The sequence below is a fragment of the Hoplias malabaricus genome, chromosome X1 (assembly GCF_029633855.1).
Source record: "Hoplias malabaricus isolate fHopMal1 chromosome X1, fHopMal1.hap1, whole genome shotgun sequence".
Taxonomy (NCBI): domain Eukaryota; kingdom Metazoa; phylum Chordata; class Actinopteri; order Characiformes; family Erythrinidae; genus Hoplias; species Hoplias malabaricus.
Window position 1 is genome coordinate 14,807,660 of NC_089818.1, and position 27,327 is coordinate 14,834,986.

The 27,327-nt window shown below is 41.1% G+C and overlaps 1 protein-coding gene across 2 annotated transcripts in view; it reads right to left on the reverse strand.

The window, feature by feature from the left end:
- Positions 1-4,185: 4,185 nt before the first annotated feature.
- Positions 4,186-27,327, reverse strand: part of LOC136676086 (fibroblast growth factor 12) — a 33,717-nt gene continuing 10,575 nt past the window's right edge. For both annotated transcript variants that reach the window (XM_066652942.1, XM_066652941.1), the window contains 3 exons: positions 18,958-19,061; positions 5,025-5,223; positions 4,186-4,652 (listed from right to left, as the gene is read on the reverse strand). In XM_066652942.1, coding sequence (XP_066509039.1) covers positions 4,537-4,652; positions 5,025-5,223; positions 18,958-19,061 — 419 coding nt within the window. In that variant the 3' untranslated portion in view covers positions 4,186-4,536. The remainder of the gene's footprint in view (positions 4,653-5,024; positions 5,224-18,957; positions 19,062-27,327) is intronic.

Genomic DNA, 27,327 nt, shown 5'->3' on the forward strand with positions numbered 1-27,327 from the left:
ACTTATTTTGGACATCAGTGAAAGTTTGGAAGCACTCCCTGTCAAACTCTGATAATGATCCACTAATCCCATTATTGCTTTCTGTCCTTGACTTTCACTCATTCCGAAGCGGGTTGCTGTTTAACCTAAGAGGACGGCTGCAAATCTCTGAAAAGGAAAGGCCCCACCCGTCTCGGCTCCCTTTTGGTTCGCTCCTTTGCTATCCCCCGTGCAAGGGCACACAGGCACGTGTAGACACTCTCGCACGCACGTGTGCCTGTGCACAAGAAATATGCACAACACACCCCTTTTCTGCAGTTAGCAATATGCAGAGTGCACTGGACATGGCATTTTGTCACTTACTTATTCTCAACGAGCGACACGCTCCATTTGAACCATGTTAGAACACGCACTTAATCACACAGGTACCTGCCACAGACCACAGCAAGTCAGATAGTCACCATCCTCCTCCTCCTCAGCTGGAAAAGTCTGTTTCCATGACAACAGGAGAATTAAGGGCATGAGAGCGGCATCCGAAAATGACACACCGCTTTGGCGTCTGGCCACTTTAATTTACAGCATTATACACAGGACAGTGTTCTGCTTGATCGAAGGGAAAAGACATTTTAATGAACTGTACTTTACAGCTTTTCAACTTGTTCACTTATAGTGACCTCTGAGGCTAGTGTTGTTTTTTTTGTTTTTGTAGTTAGCTGTTAGTATCTGGACAAAGTCTATGCTGGGACTAAGCTTGTTTCTTTCATGGAAATAAAGCAGTTGTGTTTGCAAATATCTGTTTTAAAATCTGTATTCAAATACCTATACATTCTCTCTAGTGTATGTTTTCCCACTGAATATCTCTGCGAGGTGTGAATTCCAAGGTCACTAATTGGTCACAGAAAAAAAATGGCCAAAAAGCTATTTACTTGTCCATTGCTGTACAACCTTAATGAACATCGACATGTGGTTTGAGTGAGTAGGAGACACTTTGGGGATTTATTTTTTTGGGAAAGGCTTGGGTGACTTTTACTATTGACTCACAGCTCCAGCATTCAACTGAAGCAAAAAAAAATGTCTTGGCTTAGTGACTACATGTGGGGTAAACTGACAACTGATAGGTTCACATCTTTATGATGTGTGAAACCTGGAAGCTGGCTGATATTAACCTTCACAAAACATAGTTATGAAGTCTTAGCGTGCTACCAGCATGTACGTATTTTGAATATTTAAAGGGTAAGTGCACTTCCTACCTTCAGCTATTGCTAGTTGTAATTGTAGACGGGAGCTGGGATCTGTTGCACTGCTTGTGTTGTTTCCACAATGACAGAGAAATAGAGACATGCCCACATGGTGAGGAGACATTTCTGTGTTTTGTTACCACTGGAGTTTAAAGCAACATCATGTAAGATTTGGTATATGAGCTCCCCTTACAGTTCATTCATTCATTCATTCATTATCTGTAAGCGCTTATCCAGTTCAGGGTCACAGTGGGTCCAGAGCCTACCTGGAATCATTGGGCACAAGGCAGGAAGGCACTCACACACTCGCACCTATGGACTTTTGAGTTGCTAATCCACCTACCAACGTATGTTTTTGGACTGCGGAAGGAAACCGGAGCACCCGGAGGAAACCCACACAGACACAGGGAGAACACACCAAACTCCTCACAGACAGTCACCCGGAGCAGGACTTGAACCCACACCCACCAGGTCCCTGGAGCTGTGTGACTGTGACATCGCTTGCTGCACCACTGTGCCCCCCCCCCCCCCCCCCCCCCACCACTTACAGTTGTATACTGTAATTCACTTTTAGCACTGTCCTGAGATGAAGTAGGAGGGGGTGAGGGAATAGGGGTGGTTTCCTGCCCATCTTCAGAAGCTACATAGTGCAGTTTCTGCAGTGCTGAACCTGTGATAGCAGTGACAGAGGCTCTGTTCTCCCTATTACAGCTCAGTGGAACAATGATTTCGTAGCTGTACTCCTTTATTTGGGTAGGACACAAACCTCAGAGACATTGAATCAGTCATCACAGATACATAGAGACACTGCAGAGACACATGAAATGAAAGCTTGGTATTATACCTTTATTCTTAAACAATCCTTAATATCATTCTGCTTTGTAATATCAATGCATATTCTTTGTTTGTACATTTCATAGTTCATAATGCATAATATGATAGTGTTTCTGTAAGGTGAAAACATCTGCAAACAGGAAAAATAAACAGTTCTGTATATTTTTACACAGCAAGAAAAGGAAACCCACATTTTTACAGACATTTCTTGCTTCTCCAAGAATTCTTCTGAAATTTTCTTTGCTGTCTCTTCAATCATCCCAAGTAAGCCCCCCACCCCCGCCACCACACTCAATGACCTGTCCACTTGAGATTCAGAAGAAACACAGCATTCCTCATTCATGCATTTGAGTCTTTTGCTAGTTTTGCTCATTTATTTTTCATTCGTTCTTCTGTCATTGTAGACTCAGAGGGCTCAGCACTCACTGCTGTCCCTAGTGGAAGACTGGTGAATAGCATAATGTTTTAAACTCCACCACGGACCCAACACCCACCCACCCTGTCCATACCTCCAGCCTGGAAGCCCCCTTTAGGGGCCACACTAGTGGCCAGTCTTTGTGCTTTGGGCCGGACAGGGCTAGTGGTGTGCTAATAACGTTATAACCTCAGACTAGGGCTTCCTGAGTTGGAGATGCTTGGGAAAGGAGGTATAGAGTGGTTATCTTTATCGTATTTCACTGCTGAGCCCTAAGCTGGGTTTAAGTCAGCTCTGCTCCAGCTCAGAATCCAAATTACCAGAAAAGAAAATAAGCACAAGTGTCTGGGATGAGAGCGTGGAATTATTTGAATGGAAAGTGCGAACTGAAAATTTCAGTTTCCATCTATTTACACATTTTTGCCACAGCTTGATGTGTGAAAGAGTGTCATGTCGACGGGACACAAAAACACACATAACCAATCTGTACTTGTTCCAGAGCTGGTATTCTGAAAGCTGTGAAGACAGTATGTTTAGAAAATGAATGAGTAAACCAACATGAGCACTCCAGCTTGAAGGACTATCTCAGGGTTTTAAAACCTAATCTCCATCTAATCTACAAATTCCTGCCTGTTACTGTCTGTTATATTTGGTGGATGTTATTCAGAACGTAGAAAACAATAGAAAACCTGTGAACAAACAAAATTACAACACATGGTAATGGACAGATTCTCTATTGTTTCAAAAAGAACTAAATGAATAGGTCCAAGAAGATAATATGCAGAATTATGTAGAAATTTTTGTCCAGAACAAAACCTCATTTCCCAAAAAGGTAGCTTTACGTGAAACCTTAAGATGATTTAACAAAACATAATTTAACAATGTTTAATGCAGTCTTTGACCATTTCCATTGTTTGTTTTTTTCTTTTTTTTTCTGTGAAATTCCCATACAGTGGAAATAGTCTGCATTTTCAAATTTTGACACAGTGACTTTCAAGTGATTTCCATAAGACAAAAAGGCTCTGAAATATTTTGTATGCCACTGGATATTAAAGGGACAAGTTTCATTCATTTTTTTCCAGAGAAAAAAAATGACTTAGACCTGGATTTCCTTATTTGGGCATTATAAATATTTATATTCCAAGAAATGAAAGACAGCATAAATGGAGGTCTAGGTTGGAGAGTAGATGTGGGAGATAGAGATTAGGCTGAAAAACATTCAAGTACTTCTTTAAGTCAATCCAAAAGCCAGTTGGACCTGGTCAGGTTTCATAAACAGGATATATAAGCACCCCCCACCCCTTGCCCAAACTGCACCATCATCTTCTAACAGTCCCATCCATATAATCCCAGCACTGCATTCTGTAATTACAATCATTCAGTTCCTAATTACAGTCTTTATAAACGACACTACAGTAGACTCAGATACATTCATGCTGACCAACACTCCATTGTCAAGAGTGCAAATGTGCATTCAGTGTAAGCAGATAGCAAAGTAATAATAACAATAATAATAATAATAATAATGTACTGAACCAGTTTGCTCAGCAACAACAAAAAATAAGAGAATCTTCATGGTCAGTAAAGAATATCCTTGTTGTCCTTAATACCAGCAACATGGTGCAAGAGCATAAACATATAAGAATGATTTAAAGCTCTGTTGTTGTTGTAGTTGTTGTTGTTTATACAGCGTCCATTCAAAAAAATATTATGACCACTAGTACTATTGTTGTGAATCAGCCTTCAGCCCATTGCTTGACCTTGGCTATTTTTTTTTTTTAATTGTTTTTATAGTTTTTTTTTTTCATTTTTGTTTCCCTTTTTTTGCATAAAATATGTGTTTGAGTCCTGACTGATATGATTAATATAGGTTTGCTTGCACTGATCCCATCCAAGTTCTTTCAAAATTGAAGAGTTTTTCGTCTTTGTCGAGCATGTGGTTCCAGCTTGCCGTGGTTGCTGTGGTTGCCATGGTTCGAGGTTGTTCAGGCTTGGGCAGGGTGTGTGTGTGTGTGTGTGTGCGCGTTTGTGTGTGTGTGTGTGTGTGTAGGTGTATGTGTTCCGGCCCTGCTATGTGGAGTTCTGGTTGACCGCTTTGCCTCCGTTCATAGTGGGAGTTCCTGAGCTTTTCCTGGAGCGCTGTTTCTCTTCAATCTCGTGCAGCGAAGGCTCCCTGTACATACAGACTGCAGAAAATACACAGAGACATGATGGTCAGGGACTTCAATCTATTCACTGGCTGTGGATTTGTGGTTTGCATTTGCACAGTTATTAAATTAGCTTGATTACTTTTACAATGTTGGATAGCACTATGTTGTTCAATCTACTGAAAAGTCATGCTAGTTTAGTTATTTACACCATATAACGTTTTATGACTACTGCTGCTTATGTTTCATATATCAATATGTGGAATATTTATCATTTACTGTTGTATCAAAATATTCTTTAATATTGGTTCATTCATCATGAAATGGAAGCTATTATTTTCAAAATATATAAATAATATAAAATGGCAGAAGGTTATATTCAGATATCAATCAAACTATCAATCAACCTACCTTCAATAGGTCTGGGTAGAAAGTGTGAAGAGGGCTTGGTCTTCTTGACCCGGTTGCCCTTCATGACCTGGCCCTCTTTTGTGAGGCCCAAGAACCAGGCTCTTCCGGACTCTTGCTGCCGGTACATAGTGGATGAGTAGATGACGTAATAGTTCTCAAAGACAGACTCCTTGAACTTGCACTCGGGAGTGAACATCTCCTGTAGATCAGGAGAAAAAATTGAGTTACTCTTTATGAAGGTGCTCAGTGTGTGGGTGGAGGTGACAGTGAAGAGTCCTTAGGGATTTCCCGGCGTGTATTTCTCCAGTGGTCAGTGAGTGTGTGTGTGTGTTATCTCAGAGCGGTGGCATGCTGTCAGGCACCAGACGCTCTGGTTTTTACAAGGTGCAGAAGGTCAGCGTGTATTCTGTCCTGCTGAGTTGGAATATAGGACTCTAGCCAAGTCTGATTAACCTTAGCTCAACATTTAACATGCACACACACACAGAGACACACACACACACACACACACACACACTTCCTTATCCATATCACATAAACGAAGGACTTTTCAAACAGTTTAACTTTTGGAATTGTATTAAAGTCCACGTTGATCTCATTAACATTAGCATTTAACACTACCACAGACGTCCAATTGTTGATGTTACTGAAGTTTTACAAAGTGTTTTTAACTCTCATAACTACCAGAACTCACCAAAAACATTGAGTGAGTTTTGTGGATCATCCAGAGTCCTGGACATGGTTAATGGTGTTCCACATGGCTCCATTGTAGGGCCATTGCTTTTTACATTATATATTAAAGAAGAACATAAGGAAAACTAATTTTATTGCAGGTTATAGCTCTATATCCTCTGTATCATATGTGTTTTTGTTACTGAATTCAAAATATCATGCATTGCCAGAGTTTCTAGGTAGAGTCTGATGACTTTCACCACATAATGTGGGCAAGAACTGCAGGAAAAGAAATTAGACTGACATGAAAAAGGAATAATCACAAGACTGCAATTTTGGCATTACTTTGCGATTCACTTTGCGATTCAATTCCAGTACAAAACAATAAACAGAAGTGTGTGTACGCTGATGTACAGGGAGCCCATCTGAACACAACAGGCAGAATCCTAACAATGAGGCCAGATTATTGCACTGAAAGTATCAGACTCTCCAAGTAATTATGGGCGACTGTGGCTGAGACTATTAGTCAATAAACGAATCAATGAACCTAAAAAACAAAAATGACCAAGAATGATATGGAAAAAAAAAATTATATTAACTTTTACTACAGGTTCGGAAGGGTTATATTTCATCTGGTGTTAAGTTGCCAGTAGAGTGCCGTGGTTCTTAAAGCAATGATTGAATATTATGCAAAGTAAATGGAAGCTATAACAAAATGTCAGTTACTCTGGACTTCGAAGGGTTAAGTAATTATATGTTGCATTCTCCTTGCCTCGGTGGCCCTCACTGAGGACTTTCAGATGTGCTTTGAACACCAAAATTTACATAATTTGTGTGAAAATATGTTGACTGACATCCAGAGCCCTGATCTATCAGCAAGAGAGAGATCTATCAGAAAGAGAGAGAGAGAGAGAGAGAGAGAGAGAGAGAGAAATTAGGAGAGGTGAAGAAAAACAAAAAGCAATCTGCAGAGGTTGGCTGTTAATGGATGTGTGATGAATTCCATTTACTCGTGGCGGCGGCCTCTGAGGCCCAGTGAAAAGCCGAGGACGAGCTAAAACGGCTTTCATTCAAATTCCACGGCGATCTGAAGGAGAGACAAAGGACCTACTTGTGAAACAAGGCATGGGAGGCCTTCTTCTTGTATGCATTAGTGAGACTTAAGCGAGGATAAACAAGCTGAGGAGCCCACCGAGCCCTTTTGAACTCATCGGCTTGGGAAGCATTTATATTCGAAGCATTTATATTCAAAGCTGAGAATGAAACAGGTGCTCGGCAGACACCTTAACCAAGAGAAAAACTTGAAAACAACAAAAGAGATTGTAAAGGGCAGTTACAAACAAAGAAAATGTAGCACTATTTAACCACAATTTAGCAGGAGATGATTTTAAAGGTGTCATATCACGGAAAACATTATACAGGCCCCACCTACACTCCTGAAAAAGCCTATGGTAAAAAAAAAAACCCTGCTAACTCCATTATTCTTTATTCATACTACTTATTGTTTATACATTGCTCTTTGTTTGAGTACCTTCAAGTTGAGCATGTGCCAGTTCCTGACCTCACCAATGTCCTTGTGGCTGTATGCCATCAAATCCTCACAGCAGTGCTCCAACATCTGGTGTAAAGTCTTTCCAGAGCAGTCAAGGCTGTTACTGCAATAAATGGAGGACAAACTCCCACTACTGACTTCTTCATTTCAGAAGAATATATTTAAAACTGTAGGTGCAGACAATGTTTGGGAATCCTTCTATTACAAGGAAAGCATATGGGAATTTTACAACAATAGGATTGGGAATGTGGAAGGAGGAAGGAAGTCGGAAGTGAAAGGGTATGCTGAGTTAGTGCTGATGAGAAGATGCACACTGTGACCAATCCTCTGAAGAGAGAGACCTATTGGCTTCAGGGGACATAGTAACGGAGATGAATTGGTGCAAATTCAAGGCGGACAGCTATGTTTAAGCTGGACAAATCCTTTATTCCCCTGATCCGTCTGACAGGTCATTGTTATTCAGAAGGTAGAGTCAGGTTAGACACCACTCATGTCTAGACAGCTGCCTCAGTCACATTGTAAGTCTGGAGAGGACACAGGGCTAAGTCTGTGATTAAATTTGGAATTAAAGATCGTTTAAATAAGATATGACAGTATGATGCTTGTATACATCCACTTTATATGCACTACATATAAATCTTAAGCATTTGCGATCTTTAATAAAACAGCTATTACATACATGTTTTTGATCATTTTTCAGGGACAGAAAAAAAATACTAAGAAAGTGCCTCAACAGTTCATATTATTTAAGGAAATTGGTGTTTGCTTTTGAAATTTGGAGTGACATTTTCCCTCACCTTCAAAGTTTAAGTGATTTTGACAGATTAAGTGATGATGAGGTCTGGGCCAGTCCACTGTTCTGAGAACAGCAGCAGCTTATGTCTTGTATTTCTAACAGTGTGCTTCAAGTTATTTAAAGCCATATTAAAATAATATTTAAATTTGAATAATCAAGTTATGTAAAGGCATAAAAAATTACATATTTGAAAAAAAAGGTTTTCATATTGTCACTGTGCATTGAAAAATATTCATTCGTTGTCTGTAACCGCTTATCCAGTTCAGGGTCGCGGTGTGTCCGGAGCCTACCTGGAATTACTGGGCGCAAGGCAGGAACACGCCCTGGAGGGGGCACCAGTCCTTCAACACATTTACTCACACCTATGAACACTTTTGAGAAGCCAATCCACCTACCAACATGTGTATTTGGACTGTGGGAAACTGGAGCACCCGGAAGAAACCCACGCGGTCAAGGGGAGAACACACCAAACTCCTCACAGTCACCAAGAGTGGTGTTTGTTAAAATGCATTTGTTTATATATGAATTTTGATGGAAATATGATTACAATAAAAACGAATAGAGGCCATACACCATGGCTTAACTGATCTTTAAAAATGAATTCACCTTGAAACAAGAAGCAGTAACAGACAAGATAAATGAGTCTGGTTTAATCAAATATTTGGGCTAATATGAAGTGCTTTTTCAGAGTTGGGTGAGTGGAAAGAAAATCAATGGCCAAGGACCTTATCAAGCCCAAGCCCAAGGTTTTCTTCAATCCAGAAGAAGCTGCTTGCATCAATCAATGAACATGCTACTGGAACTGCACCAGCTAAATGCTAAATGCTTCGCTAGGCTAATAGGCTTGGTGAATCTGCCTGAGACGAGGCATGCAATTAAACACGAACTGAAAAAATAATTAGTCAGCCATTTGCTCTACAGCCATTCTACTTGAGGCGCATTTTATAGCATGCCTTCCTTCCTACTGCCTCTGGTAGATGGTGCATTTGTGTGGGAGCTGTGCTGCAATTAGCTTTTATTAGCTTTAAGGTAATTAATCCTACTCTGCAAATAATGGTGTTGCTGAAATGTGGATTGGGGCTTGTCTGAGGACATAAGTTCACATTGTGTGTGTGTGTGTGTGTGTGTGTGTGTGTGTGTGTGTTGGTGTATTCCTATTACAATATATTCATGTTATAATTTTATAAAACTTAAAAGCAAAGGATCAGGTTTGGGATCAGACGTATTATATATACTCATTTACATATATATGATACATAAGGGACCTATATATAATTATATATATATATATATATATATATATATATATATATATATATATATATATATATATATATATATATATATATATATGCCCAATTGCCCAATGCCAAGCATCAATTAATGTGGTGTAAATCTGCCCAGAATCTGGGCTGTGGAGCACAGGAACTATATTCTATAAAGTGAAGGATTTTTGATGAGCTGGAATGGAGTTTGTGATCCAGAACTAATCATCCAAAATCAGTACCCAGTAATGTTTATGTGAATGCCATCAAATCTTAAAGGTAATCGTATGTGTCTACTATAGATAGATATGTGAAATATGTATGCAACTAAATATATGTATTTGTCTTATCCATAACAACAGGAATATACTAGTGTGTGTGTGTGTGTGTGTGTGTGTGTGTGTGTGTGTGTGTGTGTTTGTGTGGGTGTGGGTGTGTTTGTGTGTGTGTGGGTGTGTGTTTGTGTGTGTGTGTGTGTGTGTGTGTAAGAGCGAGAGAGAGATGGGTGCGGTAGCCTTTAACTGGAATCCCCCTCTATCCCTCAGCGGCTTTACTGCAGCACAGAGCAGCTGCATTAACCACAGCATGATGAAGTTCTTTAAAGGATTTCAGAAGAGCCCTGTTGTTCCTCTATGTTTATATTTTACCCATTTACACAACTCTAGCATTTTAAAACCTCATAACTTAAATTATTTGCACCATTAAAATTCTATATCACTATAAAAACAACATGATACATTATATTGCTAATGAAAGCCTGTTCAGTAACTCAGAAGTTGATATAATTACACAGCATACATGAGAGTATATGCTAATACAATATAATAGAACTCTGTCTACCAGACATATTCAAATTTTGTTCTCTGGAGAACCCTAGTTTTAAAAAAATACCTCTGCTGTAAACATTATAATGCACTATAACAAGAGTCTGGTCTACAACTTATGAACATATATTTAATCTGACTATGTAAAGTCATGTTGTTTATGATGGATTATGCATACAATTATACTAGATATTGCTATGGGATTGCTATATACTAGCAATATATACTGCTATATACTATTAATATATACTATATATGCTAGATATTGATATTGCTATTGTTATGTATGTCATATTAAGGTATTAATAAATTTATGAGCACACGATCTATTGGAAGTATAACCCACAACTTCACAGGATATTTATTAGGTTCCATTGCTTTAGGCTAAAATGTAGTAGCGGCATCTCCTTCTACTGAACTGAGAGCAGGGATTAGAGAGAGTGTGTGTGGGTGTGGGGTTGTGTTTGGTTGGAGGGCATTTTAACCTAAACACAGTTTCTGTACATGTGAAATCACGTGCAGATGAGAGAGAAAAGAGAGAATAAAAAGACTGACTCCACAAGGATGCGTGGCTCTGAGTGGATGTGATGAATGTTGGACAATGCTCTTGTGTTTTAGTTAAAGATAGATGCCTTTAAACTACAGAGAGAGTTGTGGTTACCTCTTCACTGCAAAGTAGGTCAGAGCGAACGTATCATAAATAATAGAGGGGAAAAACTCCAGAGCCTGGAAACCCTACGCAATCCAGCAGTTTAACACTGCAAACCAGCATCAACACGACTGCCAACAAACTCCACAGCAAATAGCTACAAATAGCATGTTTCAAATGACAGATTCCAGAGCTAAGCACACTGACATGGTCAATTCCACATGAGTAATACTGTTTAAAAAACACTTTAATCAGTGTTTTTATCTCTGTCAGTTCGTCCTAACTTACACTCCTCAAGCAGCTACAGTCATGATAGACAATGGACAAACTAGCCACATGGATTTTAACAGATTGAGGCACCAGACAAGGCTGCACTCTATCACTACTCCTGTTTGACCTGTATAATAAACATCTAATTATTGATGAATGAATGATAGCTGCACGTTTCTAGACTGACAAAGCACATTAGAGTCTTTGGGAGTCACTTCAGTCACAACAAATGTGCAGCATGTAACTGGATTATACCAACAGATCTACACCAATACACCAATCACACCTCAGTTATTACGTAGAGGAATATAATAAGGGAATCAAGACTGGAGGTAGATGATTGTGGAAAGTGAAATAAGCATATAATATCATACAAATCAGGCTCTCCTGGAAAGCCAGGAAGGTCTGAAGGATATTAAAGAGACATAAAACCAGAGGGAAAAGCAGAGCTCAGTATGAAGAAAACCAGAGTTCGAAAGTGAGCAAAGACAACTAACTTTACCACTAATGAAAGACCGAAGATATAGAAGTGTGCAGATACGGATGTATACACCCAGTCTGTAAGAAGCATGAAGATGCAAAACGAACATGGAATATACGGGAAAAAACACAGTCCATACGGTCACCAGGAGTCAGAGCTTAATAATACGGTCGATGCGCCACTCTTTCAGCGTCTCATTTCCTTCGAGCTCTTTTAGAGTGATTTATGCGTGAGTTTTATTGATGTGAAGTCATGCTATTTAAGGTAAAACGCCTTGAAGTCTGACATTTAGCTCCAAAATAAGAGCACACAGCCCTGGGCCGCATGGATTTATGGCTCTCTGAGTTCTGCATGGGACAGGCGCCAGAGTGTGTAATGTAATCTTTTTAGGAGCTTAAAGCAAAGAGGGGTTGTCTTCATATAAAGACACCACACACCACAAACTTCACCTGGTTTCCCCTTCTGAAGCTTCACTCTGTGACTTAGGTCCTCCGTCCATATTTACAAAGTTATTATAAAAATACAAAATTAAAATACATGCATTCATACATACTCACTCGCTCAGTCACTCATACACTCTACAACATACTCACATACAGTGCATACACTCACATTCACATACTCACTCACCTACATGCTGATTCGTACTTGCTTAGTAGCCCACTCAGTTACATATATACTCACCCGCATACACACTTACATACAACATATGTATATGCTCACTCACTCACTCATACATGCGCACTCAAAGTTAGCATGAACTTATTCATAAGGCAGCTGCACTCTCTCGTGTTTAGTAACTGTTCCAGAAGGGAGTCCTGATCAGTGATTAACATCTAAGACACGTATCATCTGCTCAGAGTCAAATGTCATGATGTTTGTGAATCTGAAAAGGACATGTGTAACGGACAAACACTGGTCAGGTTTTCACTGCTTAAAGACTGGAGAATGAATGCAAATTTTCAGCTCATATTTTTGTCCATCACTGACCACATTTCTGTTCCCTGTGATTCTGTTCAAAGTCTTAGTACTACTCCTCATTTTTAATGTTCAGGTATGGTAATATAATATATTTATGTGGCTATTTCTCTCTGCATATAAAGCTATCTGAATATAAACTGTGGCTGAAGGCAAGATACATTTATTCATATCCCTATTTGGACATGAAATGTGGTCACTTGACCACATGGAGGTATAGACAATACCAGCTTAAAAGCAGGCCTGTGATATAATACACTCATTCATTCATCTTGTGTCAGCCTTTGATTTCATTCATTCATTAATTCATTATCTGTAAGCGCTTATCCAGTTCAGGGTCGTGGTGGGTCCAGAGCCTACCTGGAATCATTGGGCGCAAGGCGGGAATACACCCTGGAGGGGGCGCCAGTCCTTCACAGGGTGACACACACTCACACATTCACTCACACACTCACAGCTACGGACACTTCTGAGCCGCCAATCCACCTACCAACGTGTGTTTTTTGGACTGTGGGAGGAAACCGGAGCACCCGGAGGAAACCCTTGCGGGCACAGGAGAACACACCAAACTCCTCACAGCCTTTCATTTCAAAACTCATTGAATGAAGGTGGCAGTGATCACTGGAGATCAGAGAAAGTCAAGCACTATCACAATGAAATGCATTGTTATGTGTTATAGACTGAAAGTCCAAAGGCTGTTTGACATCTACTCCTCCAATGTCTTCTGAAATTAAGGATATTAATATGTATTTCATCCTCCTTGGCTGACGTAAGAACATCTACACTGCTGTGAAGGCTTTGGACTAGATTTTGGAACATTGCTGTGAGGATTTGGTGACTATGACCACTTTGACAGCATTAGTGAACTGAAATAGATGAGTAGTCCTAGTAGTCCTAGTCTAGTAGAGGTACTACATGCTGCAACACTGTAAAGAATGCCTACAGCAATACCCTTAAAGTTCATGTTCAGCTGCTCTAGAGCTTCCCATTTAATTTCATTTCAATCTGTGTGTCATTATCATCATGAACAAGGCCATTTTAGTGTTAGAACCTGTGTTGTCAAGTCCTGTTTCGGGTGACTGTCTGTGAGGAGTTTAGTGTGTTCTCCCAGTGTCGGCGTGGGTTTCTTCCGTGTGCTTCTACCAAAGGTTGGCAGATGGATTGGCGACTGAAAAGTGTCTGTAGGTGTGGGTGTGTGACGCCCTGTGAAGGACTGGCGCCCCCTCCAGGGTGTGTTCCTGCCTTGTGCCCAGTGATCCCAGGTAGACTCCAGACCCACCGTGACCCTGAACTGGATAAACGGTTACAGACAATGAGTGAATGAACTTGTGTTGTGTTTAAATCTTTCCCAAATTCAGATAAATCCATAGCTGGTAGGATCAAAGTTTTCTTGTTTTACTTATTTATTTATTTTTGGAGGTGGAGGAAGAGTTGCATCATTAAAGCTGGAAGAGGAGGAAAAGGCAGAGCTTCTCAAATCTCCCGGAGCAGAAAACCGAAAGCTTCCTCTCAGCGTGTCTCCAGAGAGGCCCAGATAATGAGCTGGATCAGAGGGGGGAAACTTCCCTGAGTAATTGCCCCCCTGGAGGACGACAGCAGCATCTCTGCATCGGCACTTTCCAACCCATTTCTACAGAAGAAGCCAGAGTACAGCTCTGACAGTGAACATCACTTTCCTGATAATGTGGAAGCTGTAACACAGCACCATCACAGGGCTTAGCTAAGAACAGGCATTAGCTTCAGTATTAGCCTCAGTGTTTTCAGCATCTCTTTAGTGTAAGGTAACATTCATAAATCTCAGATCAGAAATGGACCCTTAACTGGGCTTTGGCAAAAGTGGGTGGGCACACTTCTTCCTCCACAAATACCCTCTCAGAAAAGCTGTCAATGTGGTGGTACCCTCAAGGGCACCACAGAATCCAGAATTAATTTTTATCATTATTATTTTTGCACAGTTCTGTCATTAAAGATTATAAATATTCACCTCTCCTTCTGGAAAATAGAAGGTAATGCACCTTCAGGGGACACACCTTGAACTTAACATAACTTTTGTATGTTTAAAGGTACATTCACACAGCTTGTATCTGACAGTGTAAGAAAGAACAGCTGCAGGCCTTCTGAAGAGGGCCCTATAGCTGTGACTGAGGTGTGAAGGAGTTAATTGTGTAGATGGTCACGAGGTGGAGGTAGGAGGCTGGTGCAGGGGGCTTTTTATTTACATTCGTTTTGTTGCAGAGGTGTGCCATTGCAGCCAAACAATGCAACGTGAGCGTCTGCACTGGTGCACGCTTTACAGTCATCCAGATCCAGCCTTTATTTATGAGAGTGAGGATGCAAAGTCTGGAGAGAATTTACAGGGGGTTTGATGAGGAAAGTGAAGTGAATGCTGTATTTCTTCATCAGATATGCATCAGGGAGATAAAGGTTTCATTAAACGTTCGCCAGTTCATTTTCAGACGTCACAGATTTACATTCCTCATCGGGTCCATTTCTCCAAATCCTCCTCAGGATTGGAATTGAATTTGAACTGAGCAGCACTGAGGGGAGATGAGAAAAATAGGGGAAGGACAGTGGGGGCTATCAAAATAAGCTCTAAGAAAAAGCCTAATAAAAATGCATGTCCTTCTGGTGCAAAGGAAATGACGGTCCTGCACAAGCCCATCACACTCCGCACGGCACTCCATTCAAATCCCATCCCAATTTTAATATCATTAGAATTCCACTCATCCATTTCTTGGACGTCACGAAGGACAGATTTCTGCTGTGATCTCACACTTTCCTGAATTGCTTTATGTCCTAAGCTGGCGTTTGCACCTTCCCATCACTGAAATACAGCCACTTTATTGTACACCAATTTACACATCCTTTCAGACACACAATGCTGAGGTGTTTGCCTCACGGTGGAAGAATGTGCTAAAATCTGAAGTGAGGATGAAACCTCAAAGATGAAGGCTGTCAGTGCTGGGCTTTGTTTGTTTGAAACACATAAAGGGTGGTCTCTGACATTTGCCCAGTACTTTAGTATAAATATAAAAACAATTCTCACCACGTCACATGACGACAGAGACCTATCAGGTATGTAATCTACACTTACTATGCTTTAAAATCCCAGAACAGCATGTGTTTCTGTTTGCTGCCTCAAAATGGAGCCTCAACGTGCTTGGAGGAGAATACTAAACACACAGCTCGGCCACGCGAGCTTGCAGGATCCTGATTGGATGGTGCGTTTCACAGCAACAAAAAAGAAGAGGCCAAGCTGCTTGTCTAATGTGAGCACAGCTGGATTCAGGGAGAACAGGACAGTGATGGACACTGTGCACAGCCGGAGCTTTCCACTGAACAGTGTGTGTACCGTGTGTGGAAAGGGTGTGTGTCTTTGAACGACCTGAAGCTGGAGTTGATGACTTAACCATTTCAACTCACATGATTAACCCTTTGAGGCCAGAGTTATTATTGATATTTCACATGAACAAAAAAATGTATCTGTTGTGTTTACAAACACAACTGAGACGTGGGCCAAAAGATTAGAAACGGCACTGTCCTCGCAAGTCTCAATGTGTTATAGTCACAAGTCAGGAAACCCTTATCAACAATGACAGTCTAGATTTCTTTCTATCTATCTATCTATCTATCTATCTATCTATCTATCAGTCTTCCTGTGTGTCTGTCTAAGAACAGACTAAAAATAAAATACAATTTGCCTTGAAGGGAAAGTTTACCAACTTTTCAAAATTGTCCATATAATGAATTCTTCTTGCCATTTGAATTTCCTTGCAAGAAAAGCATGCCATCATACACTATATTCCTATTTCATGTGCACTGATGGCAGTAAATGAATCTTGAGAATAATGTGTACTGTGAGCGTGTACAAAATGTGAATACTAATCAGACTGATCAGACTGACAGATATATTCTGGCTTTTTAAGTGCACACTGGAAAAGGCTACATGCTGAGCTCTTGCTGTTTCGGAAGTGTTAAGAGGATCATGGTTAGTGTCAAGAGCTCCAGCAGCACAGCCAGACAAAATGAGCAACAGAAATAAACTCCATGTCTGAAAGGCTGCGGACGCATTGGTGAATTCGACTACTGGGGTCATAGGGCTTGTAGCTGTTCATGAGCTTAAAGAGTGATGGAGCGCTCTCAAAAGGCTTAAAGGCTGAGACTACAGGAACAGCAGAGTGTTCCTACTAATGTCCTTCAATTTGGAAGAAAATTAATGCACAGGTGGCCATTAGTGTTCAGACACAGTGCATGCTGGAAACTCCACAGCGTCCTCCATTTCCGCCCTCTTCATCCTGTTTGTTTTAAGACTTTGCAGCCCTCAGTCTTGTTGGTAAATATTGAACAAACTCGCAGTAGGTTTTGCCATCCCCTCTGATTTTCTCTCTGTTTTAGCATATTAATTTCCCATGGAGCAGGTCTGGAGAGAGCTGCTCCATATGGCAAACAGAAGTGTTTTTTCTGCTTCCATTTAATTAAAACCTCTTTTTAGCTTTTTCAAAGACACATTTCAAAAGGGACTTCCCTTCCTCTCACTCTCAGAAAAAACACAAGGACTAGAAAGCAACCAGAGTCCATTATGTTTGTTTCAATGGGGAAAAGGGAAAAAAAAGAATGTTGCACTTAATTCACTTCTCCAAATATTTACAGTCACTATTCATGAAAAATATTCATTCATTCACTCACTCACTCAGTCAGGTATTCATTCACAAATACATCCATCCTTTCATTCTTCCATCCGTCCGCTCACTTACTTGTTCATTCATTCATTCATTCATTCATTCATTCATTCATTCATTCATCCATCTATTCATTAATTCATCCATTCATTTTCTGTAAGCATATCATCTTAATCAGGGTTGGGCTTGGTCCAGAATTGACTGAGAATTATTAGGCACAAGGCAGAATCACACCTGGTACAGTCCTGACCATATCCATCACAGGGCATCACACATTCACCCTGTCACTCACACCTGTGGACAGTTTCACACACTCACCTAGTCACTTACTCTCACACACCTGTGGACAGTTTCACACACTCACCCAGTCACTCACACACTCACACTTTTGGACAGTTTCACACATTCACCCAGTCACTGACACATTCAACCAGTTTTACACACACACACACACACACACACATACACTCTCTCTCTCTCTCTCTCTCTCTCTCTCTCTCTCTCTCTCTCTCTCTCTCTCTCTCAGTCACACAGGCCTAGTTTAAACTGCCTTTGTAAAGGGATAATCTTTCTCCTGAAACTGCACACAGTATTGTCCACTTTGACAGTACTGGTCATCGCTGATTACGACTTCATTAGTTTTTATTGATGAATAGGACGCCTCCGTCCATTTAGAGACACAGTTTACTCCTGGAATTGATCTGAGCGTTGAATCCAGTGGCTAAAGGAAATGAAATTACTCTCCTCCTCGCGGATAGTCTTTAACAGGATTAAGAGTTGTGCAGCCGGCCATTATATAAGTCATCAGCGGCGGTAGCTCACTGCGACACATTCCCACCAACGTTTCTGCTGCCGACAGAGTGGTGGGAGCATATGCCTGTCATCCACCATAACTCAGCTCAAACCCACAGGGAGAAAGCCGCCCGTTTGGCAGTTAACCCTACGCTGCCCCCACTTTCCCATAGCTCCGTGGAGGCTAATACCAGAATCTGCAGGTGCTGGGGTATTGAATTAAATGGTTAACGATTGGGTACCTCTGCAGTTTTGCTTGAGAAGCATATATGCTAATGCAACCTGAGAAAATGGAGGAGGTGTAAATGCACAAAGTGAACCAGGGGATATATAAAAGCCATTCGCCTTGATCGTGAATAATAAGATGTTATAAATCTAGATGGAAATGCATATTAATAATGAATTTCCAGGTGCATGCACTGTATTTCACATGCCCAGGTTGGTTTCATTTTTATGTTTTTGTCATGTTGATAAAAAAGAATAATAATAATAATAATAATAATAATAATAATAATAATAATATTTGCAATTCTAATAATATGAAATAATAGCATTTCTTCTGAAATGTAGGGTATCAGCAGTGAGTTTGTTGTACTCCTTTGCTGCAGTAACAACATCTACTCTTCTGAAAAGGCTTATGGAACATTGCTGTGAAGATCTGATGGCCTTGATGTTTTCGTGATCAATTCTCACTCTAACTCACCAGATACATATTAGTTAGAGATCTATCACTCCATCACTCCAGTGCTGGGGGGCTTCCTACCTCTCTTACCGACACTTGGCATTGTGCATGTTGATATTAGGCTCATATGCAGCTGCTACAGGATTTGGATGTATTTTCAACATAGAGCATCTAAACAAGCACCTAAAATACAATACTACTGCGAAGACTACTACTACTACTACTAATAATAATAATAATAACATGACACATCTGTAATAACACTGAAGATAAAGAGGAAGAACAGGACTTACCGAGCTGTAGAGGAACCCTTCTCCATTCATGCCAATGTAGAAACCAGCTTTAACTCCCTGGATGGCCACCACCCTTAGTCCCACCGGGATGAGGTTAAAAAGAGCTGGAAACAAAACATGAATAAAACATTATGACCTTCTTTGATTTGAATACTCAGGCCCACCAACTACTATAGTTTACAAATACATCAGCGGGTTCAGTCCAGTCTTATTCATTTTCTTTGTAAATTTGTCCTCAGTATAATAAGGGCTGGATAATGTATAGATACGTATAGATATAGAAAATACAGTGTGAGTGCTGATAAGCTCCTGCTGAATCTGATAAAGACTGTGGAGCTGTGCCAGTTTGCTCTTGTCCACAGAGCAGATTCAATCTTTTCTGATCGAAATCAATGAGAGCAGGAGTGCTGTAGTGTAAACTGGCCTTAAGGGAATATTCCAGCATTTATGACCTGTTCGCTATCTGCTCCATCTGTATCGCAACCTTGATCACCATCGACAATTCAATAAGCAGCAAGGAGTGGTAACGTATCACCTTTTTGTAATACAGTCTGGATACTGTACACCTCTTCCCTCTGTACACACACAGCTGGTATTATCTCTGTAGAAAAGGACAAACCAATAGGAAACATCCTACATTCAATGCCCTTCTCAGTCTTCTCAGTCCAGCAGTGACACTGAGGGGTTTAAAAACTCCAACAGCAGTGCTGTGTCTGATCCACTAGAAACAGCACAGCACACACTAATACACCACCACCAGGTCACTGCACTGCGGTGCTGAGTATGATCCACCATCCAAATCATACTTGTTCTCTGTTGGTTCTGTGAGGGTCCTGAGAACTAAAGAGCAGGATGAAAGGGGGCTAATGCAGTATGCAGAACAACAAATGTGCTTTAGTCTTTAATTGTAGAACTACAAAGGGCACCTCAATGGTCAGTGGAGCTGATGAAATGGACAAGGAGGTCCTTTTAATGATTTAGCAGATCCGTGTATATAGTACGTCTAAAAGCAATGACACCAGAATATTGCTTCTAAAGTCTTCTGAGAAAAGCAAAGAGGCACGTGTTGCTGCTGCTGTCTGCAGGTGATCATCTGGGACACTTCCAGACTCAGGTAAGTCCTTTTTTTCGTACGGTCCACTGAGAGTTCCCCTCTCTCTGTCAGTCCAAGGTGAGTTCTGGCTGCGCTTGTGATGGAGTGATGCCTCCATCCTGCAACCGTCCTGTATTCGCCCTGACAAGGGCACCAGCGGGCAGCTCCTTGCAGGATGCTCCTGCAAATTTGACAGCACTTTGGGTGTTATTTTTAGAAACATCAGACATCTCCAGTAAATGTAAGACTGTTTACCCCTTCTGCGGTTTAAGAAATCCAGTCTAGTCCTGTCAGTTTAGCTGAGTCATTTTTAGAAGTGTCAGATTAAAGCGAAATCGTAAAGTCAGTGTACGGTTCTGGCTTAACTTGGCAGTAAACATCAATTCCCGTCATTTTTGGAAACATTTTTCCAATCCTGGCCTCTTAAAAAAAGGCCAATAATAATCTCAGAGTCATCTTTATGCAAATATAGCCTCAAGTCAATGAAGGGCTGACAATGTATTCTATGTGGTCATTAGTCACACACTGGGAAAATGCAAATAAAATATTCTTTTTCACAAAAAAGTGTTTTAACAAAAAGAGTCTAAAAATAAGATCTTTTGGTCAAATATTTCCCATGAAAAATCCAGCAGTTTAAGTGCACTGTGCGTAATCAGAAATCTGTGTGTAAAATCAAAGCGAAAAGTAAAATAATACCCTCCCCCAGAGTTACAAAATGCTGTTTCTGAGCCCAGAGTAGCAACGACAAACGCTCTATTCTCCCTGTTTTAAAGCTGTAGTTTGAAGGTAAATCTACCTAGTGTTACTTTCACAATTACACCTTGTGGCTAGGACTTCCCCAATCACACACACATTGTCACGCAGCTTGGAAGCTGAAACCAGCCACCACCAGAATTTAATGCCTCTGGACAGCTCAATGTGCTTCAGGAGAACGCCTTCTGCACAGATCCCAAGCCAAGACACCTACACTGGGGGGTGGGGTGGGGGTCAATTGCAATCTCTTCGACACCTGTCCTCAGATGCCATTGGGAATTGAACCAGTGATGTCCCAATGACATGGCCAGTGCTTAGTCAGTAGCACCAAGTGGCAGCCTGTGATTATTAAATATTGATGTCACAAATCAAGCTTTTTTGGAACAAACCAATCAAGAATCAAATTTGTTCAAATGTCTAAAGTTCTGTTTTTGCAGTCATTGCTATCTGTTTTTCCAGCAATCATCTACTGTCCAAACAATTACAGCTTGTTAATATAGGAGCCAATAGTGGGGGTAAGCCTCTTCCAAATCTCAGCCTGCCTTCAAGCCTTCACAGCTGGACTTAAACCCCACTGTCCAGATTCATGTGAAAGGAGACTTGGCCGGTCAGTGTACAGCACCACAACCCTTCTATTAGTCCTGATTAATGACCACAAACTTCGACAGCTCTATCAGCCGAGTGGTGGTGGTCAGTGAATTGCTGGCAGTCAGAGACAGATTGTGAAGCATGTAGTAACAGCCATTCATTTAATTTCATTTCCATTAATCCTGAAGTCTCTAAATCTGACACAGACTTTGATCGCCTTATTGTTTCCATGACAGCGCGATCACAGTGAACTCTACTACATCATCAGATTCTTATCTCACTGACGGCTGACTCATCGACTACCCTGTACAATGGTGAGGACGAGTCTGAGATTATTTTAGATGCACATGCACTGCCCACTTTATTAGAAAGCCCTGGTCAGTAGCAGTCTAGAGGTTAGATGAAGGAGTTACAGGACAGCTAAGAAATTGCATACGGTACTGTACTGTGGTACAGCACAGAGAGGTTAGAGCACTGAATAAAAACTGAGAAAACGAGAATGGAGATATAAGAGAACAGAGTGAAAACGGCTAAAAACCAGAGCTTCTACTCCTCGCTCCTCACTGCTGTGCACTTTGCAGGTGTTTAGTAAAGACCCATAACTGTGTTTAAGTATCTTAACCATGGGGGGGTTAGATTAAGATTAGAAGGGTGAAATATTAATTTGAGTACTTTAAATACTGGTAGATATCCTGCTTAGTGTTACAGGCTTCTTGTAAACATGTTTCTACTTTGCTGCTGATTACAAATGAATGTGTAGTTAATGGCCACTATGACTGGAAATGAAATAAAAGACTGTTCCCTAACACTGCACATAGTGGACCTAACTAAAATAGGTGGGGCTAATAAAATGGTCAGCAAGTGCTTCCAATAAAGTGGATGGTGTGTAGCCATAGTGATGCTAATCAGCTAAAGCAGGAGGATTTATGGAGCGAGCACTTGCCATGAAGTCAGCACAAAGTCCAGGTAATAAAGCATCCGTACTTTCAGTGGTTGATATCATTTTTTAAACTGAGACTATCATGTTGGAAGATGCTAATTGGCTAATTCCCTTCGTTTCGCTCCACTCAGCGCAGCACATTTGCTTTCAGAAGCAGAGTGTCCAAGGTCTCACCTCATGCTCATAAGCAATGCAAATGACCCAATCAGTGCACCAGCCTGGAATATGAATTCATATTTCAGTTCATAATGGGATTCAATAAAGAGAAAAGGCCTCTGTCCCAAGACAGCCTGGCCTTGCAGTGGGCAGTTTTGTGTTGGAGGCTAATTTAGCATATGATTTGTTTTCAGGATCTTATTTTCCTCTGTAATAAACTATACACCGATCAGTCTTAACATTAAATCCACAAACTTGTTTCTACATTGATTCTACACTACAGGAGAGCATTGTAGTTCTACAATTAGAGACTCTAGTCGGTTTGTTGCGCTTCACATTTTTCTTAGCTTTGTTTCAACCTGTTTCTGGTGGTGGTGGTGATTGTGTGTGATGTGGTGAAAGTGGATCAGACACAGCATTGCTGCTGGAGTTTTTAAACTTCTCAGTGTTACTGCTGGACTGAGGATTGTCCACCAACCTGTGTCCACTAATGAAGGACTAACAACACAAGAGTTAAGGACTCTGACTTTGTATCTACAAGGTCAATCAACAAGGTATGTGTTTCTGATTAGTGGACAATGAGTGGACACAGCATTAAAAACTCGAATAGCCCTGCTGTGCCTGATCCACTTGTAGGTAGGCACCATCTCCAGTGCCAAAACTGGGCAAGAGGTTTAAAGTAATCAGCCAGCCAAACTGAATAATCAGCCAGCATCCGTGCTGATCTTACCGCTGCTTTTGTAGTTGCCATCAAATGCTCACAGCAATATTCAAAAGTCTAGTGTCAAGCCATCCCAAAATAATAGAGGCTGTTAATGCCCACTACAAACTACAAACTATCTATGAATAGCTTTCATTTAAGAAGAAACACTGTGTGAGCATTGCCTAGAAAGTTTTGGCCAGTGTGTCATCAACGCAAGATTAAAATTCCTCAGGTAGACCGCGAATGTTTTGCAGAAACTAGGCTCAATCTCAATCTGCTGACTGCTGTGATAGAAAGGCCATTTGAAAAATGCATTACCAATCTCATTAACATAATCAGTAGAGTTCAAGAGGTCAATTGCTCCAAGGTGAAGGTAATCTATTATAGGGATAATTTATCCCAGGGATCAACCGTGGTCTAAATACAGTAGTCTTCTCTCTGTATTTCTCTCATGCTCTTTCTGTTTCTTCTGTTCTACAGCCGAGCTGAAGCTGCCCGGAGTGGGAATACAGGTTTCAGAGATTTTGTTTTTGCTGAATTATTTACTGGGGTTTTCCCAGGCAGGTGAACCCTTATCATGGTTCAAGGTGATCTGAAGAAAGCCGGAGGATATTCCACCACTCTCTCCTGGCAGCAGCACTTTCTCAGATCTTCACTTGACTCTGCACCATGCTCAAGTCTACAGTTCTCAGTGGCTGAGGATGGTGTAGACGCTCCACGGTACTGGTCTTTGAAGATCTGAAAGGGCCTAGGCCTATTTTTGAAGTGTTTTCTCATTGTTAGTAGTGATGCGTGGCTGATATATTATTTGCCGAGATGTGGATTTTTTTGTTATTTTTATCGGTCCAATATTGAAATTTTAGCTTAACTTGGATTTTCTTTGAGCTGAGGATATTCACTGACACCTGTAAACTGTCTGCCGTGTGGATGTTTTTCACAGTTTCTGCAGAGAACTCTTTCTAGGATTAAATTTCTCCGTGGTGAAAAGTAATTTAAAATATCAGTGAGGCTCAGTACACACACACACACAGACACAGATAACGGAGTTAAAACACACACACACACTGCAGGCAAAATGACAGAAATATACTCTCAAGCACCACAGTGCAGGAGCCCTTCTGATATAAAACACAAGAAAATAGATATAGAGTCATTCAGTGTCTGAATTTATTGATGATAAACGATTACAAACTCTCGCTCAAACACACTCTCTCTCCCTCGCTCGCTTGGAACTGCTTGCTGCTGCTCTCTCCCTCGCTCTCTAAAACAAGCCTGGTGCTGCACTAATTATCACCGCTCCAGAAACCATTCATGAAGTAAATCTTTCATAAATATATAAATAATCTACAACTAATATACTTAAAAGATAAAATTAAAAAGCACAGAAATGGGCAAATACTGAAGAAAAGGCTTGTCCAATGATAACCTATGATAAAATTTGAATTTGGGCGGCACAGTGGCGCAGCAGGCAGTGTCCCAGTCACGCAGCTTCAGGGACCTGGAGGTTGTAGGTTCGAGTCCTGCTCCGGGTGACTGTCTGTGAGTTGGTGTGTTCTCCCTGTGTCTGCGTGGGTTTCCTCTGGGTGCTCCGGTTTCCTCCCACAGTCCAAAAACACACGTTGGTAGGTGGATTGGTGACTCAAAAGTGTCCGTAGGTGTGAATGTGTGTGTGTCTGTGTTGCCCTGTGAAGGACTGGCGCCCCCTCCAGGGTGTATTCCTGCCTTGCGCCCAATGATTCCAGGTAGACTCTGGATGTATTATTTTGATTTCATTCTTGTCTGTCTCAGTACTTTAATTTCTATTGAAGTTCTTACTTGATACATGCAATAAACTGTGATGTTGATGTTATATCAATGTTTATTTGTTGCTTGGTTTCAGGTGAATAAGGTGAGGAAATTCAGAGATCTGGCAACCCGTTTGGCTGTTTCTGTACCCGTTTGGAAGCTGTTTTGATCGCTCGGGTTTTCCTGTTTAATCGTTTCCATTGTTATTTCTATATTTATATCTGTTTTTATAACCTACTAACCATCCATAGATCTATCTTTTAGATTGTCTCCGCAGGAATATTCATTACAGAGGCACTAAAACTGCCACCGGACCCTGGAGTAACGTTCTTGGTGTAAGTTACTAAAATTCACTAAAAGCGGTAAGTACCTGCAATTCCATGGCTACTACTGGCTGTTTTGCCTGTTCAGAGTGTGGCATGTTTAGTTTAACGCCCTTTTCCACCTCTAGCGATAAATATAGTGGTTGTATTTGTAGTAAGTGTCAGCTAGTTAGCTCTCTGGTGGATAAAGTGGACCAGCTAGAAGTGCGCATCCGGAGCTTATTATTGTTGAGGGATAAACAGCGAGATTCAGTGTTAGCAACTCCGGGTGCCTTAGGGAGAGTTAGCACCCCCACGACTCCGGCGTTAGAGCCCTCACAGCGGGGTGAATGGGTGACGTCTCGGCGTCATAGCCGGAAAGCTAAGGCTGATGCTAACGCTGAGGCCAAAGCTAGCCCACCGGGACACCACGCTCCTCCGATTCGCGTGTCAAACAGGTTTGCCCTGCTCAGCGAAGCACCCGCTGAGGAGCCTGTTAAGAGTGCTCTGGTTATAGGAGACTCTATTGTTCGGCACGTGAAATTAGCTACTCCTTTAGGGGCGCCGGCAGTAACAGTTAGCTGTTTATCGGGAGCCAGAGTGCCGGATATTAGTGGCAACCTTAGACTGTTAGCTAATAGGAGATATTCGAGGGTAGTCATTCATGTAGGGGCCAATGATATTCGTCTGCGGCAGTCTGAGGTAACTAAGGGTAATATTACAGAGGTGATTAAACTGGCCCAGACGATGTCCGATGCCGTAATCTGCTCTGGTCCCATACCAATGCGGCGTGGCGACGAAGCTTACAGCAGACTTTGGGCGTTAAACTGCTGGATGTCCAAGTGGTGTTCCGAAAATCAAGTGGGCTTTATAGACAATTGGTTACGTTTTGAGGGCAAGCCTGGTCTTATAGGTAGGGATGGTATCCACCCCACGCGGGAGGGTGCTGCCTTACTTTCTTGCAGTATAGCACATAGTCTTTTAGTTAGTCGGCAGAGTAGTGTAGATAGCTGCTGACAATCCAGAGCCGGGACCAGGCCGCAGACAGACAGGCTAAACCGACCGTCTGCGAACTGTCTTGAGGCGTCACCCAGGTTCAACTGTATTGTCTTTCCCCCGAACTAAATGTAAAAGTAGAAAAACAAAATCAGCCTGTTTCAGCAACCTAATCAATATTAAATCATACACAACACCTAGCAGCAACACCTCAGAACTAAAATTTGGGTTACTCAACATAAGATCGCTAAACTCAAAAGCACTCATCGTAAATGATATTATAAGTGATCATAAATTCAATGTTTTCTGTCTCACGGAAACGTGGGTTAAACCAAATGAATATTTAGCACTAAATGAAGCCACCCCCCTAGGCTATAATTATGCACATAGCCCAAGAATATCAGGCAAAGGAGGTGGAGTATGTGTAATTTACCAAAATACCCTAGAAATTAGTCTTAAACAATGTGACACCTTTTCTTCTTTTGAGGTTCTCTCCACTATTATTACAAATCCGGTCACAAAAAAGGACGCATTTTTATTATGCAACATTTACAGACCACCAGGGCCTTACTTAGAATTTCTGAAAGAATTCAGCGATTTTGCTACAAACCTAGCGGTGTGCAATCATAAAGTTATAATTGTAGGAGATTTCAATATCCATTTCGAGAAGGAAAGTGACCCACTAAAAAAGGCATTTACCTCAATCTTAGACTCTATTGGTATTACTCAAAATGTAACAGGGCCTACACACTACTGCAGCCACACTTTAGACTTAGTTCTGACACTAGGTCTTAACATTGACAAAATTAATATCTTACCGCAATCCTCAGCAATCTCCGATCATTACTTAATTTCATATGAGCTACGTTTTATCCATAATATATGTAAGAACCCTCGCTATTCTACAAGGCGTATAATAAAACCATCTACCGCCCTACAATTTATAGAAAACCTACCAGAACTATCGACCCCAGTTCCAACTCCATCAGACCCAATGGACCTAGATGTACTAACTGACTACCTAGAAAATACCTGTCGATCTACTTTAGAAAAG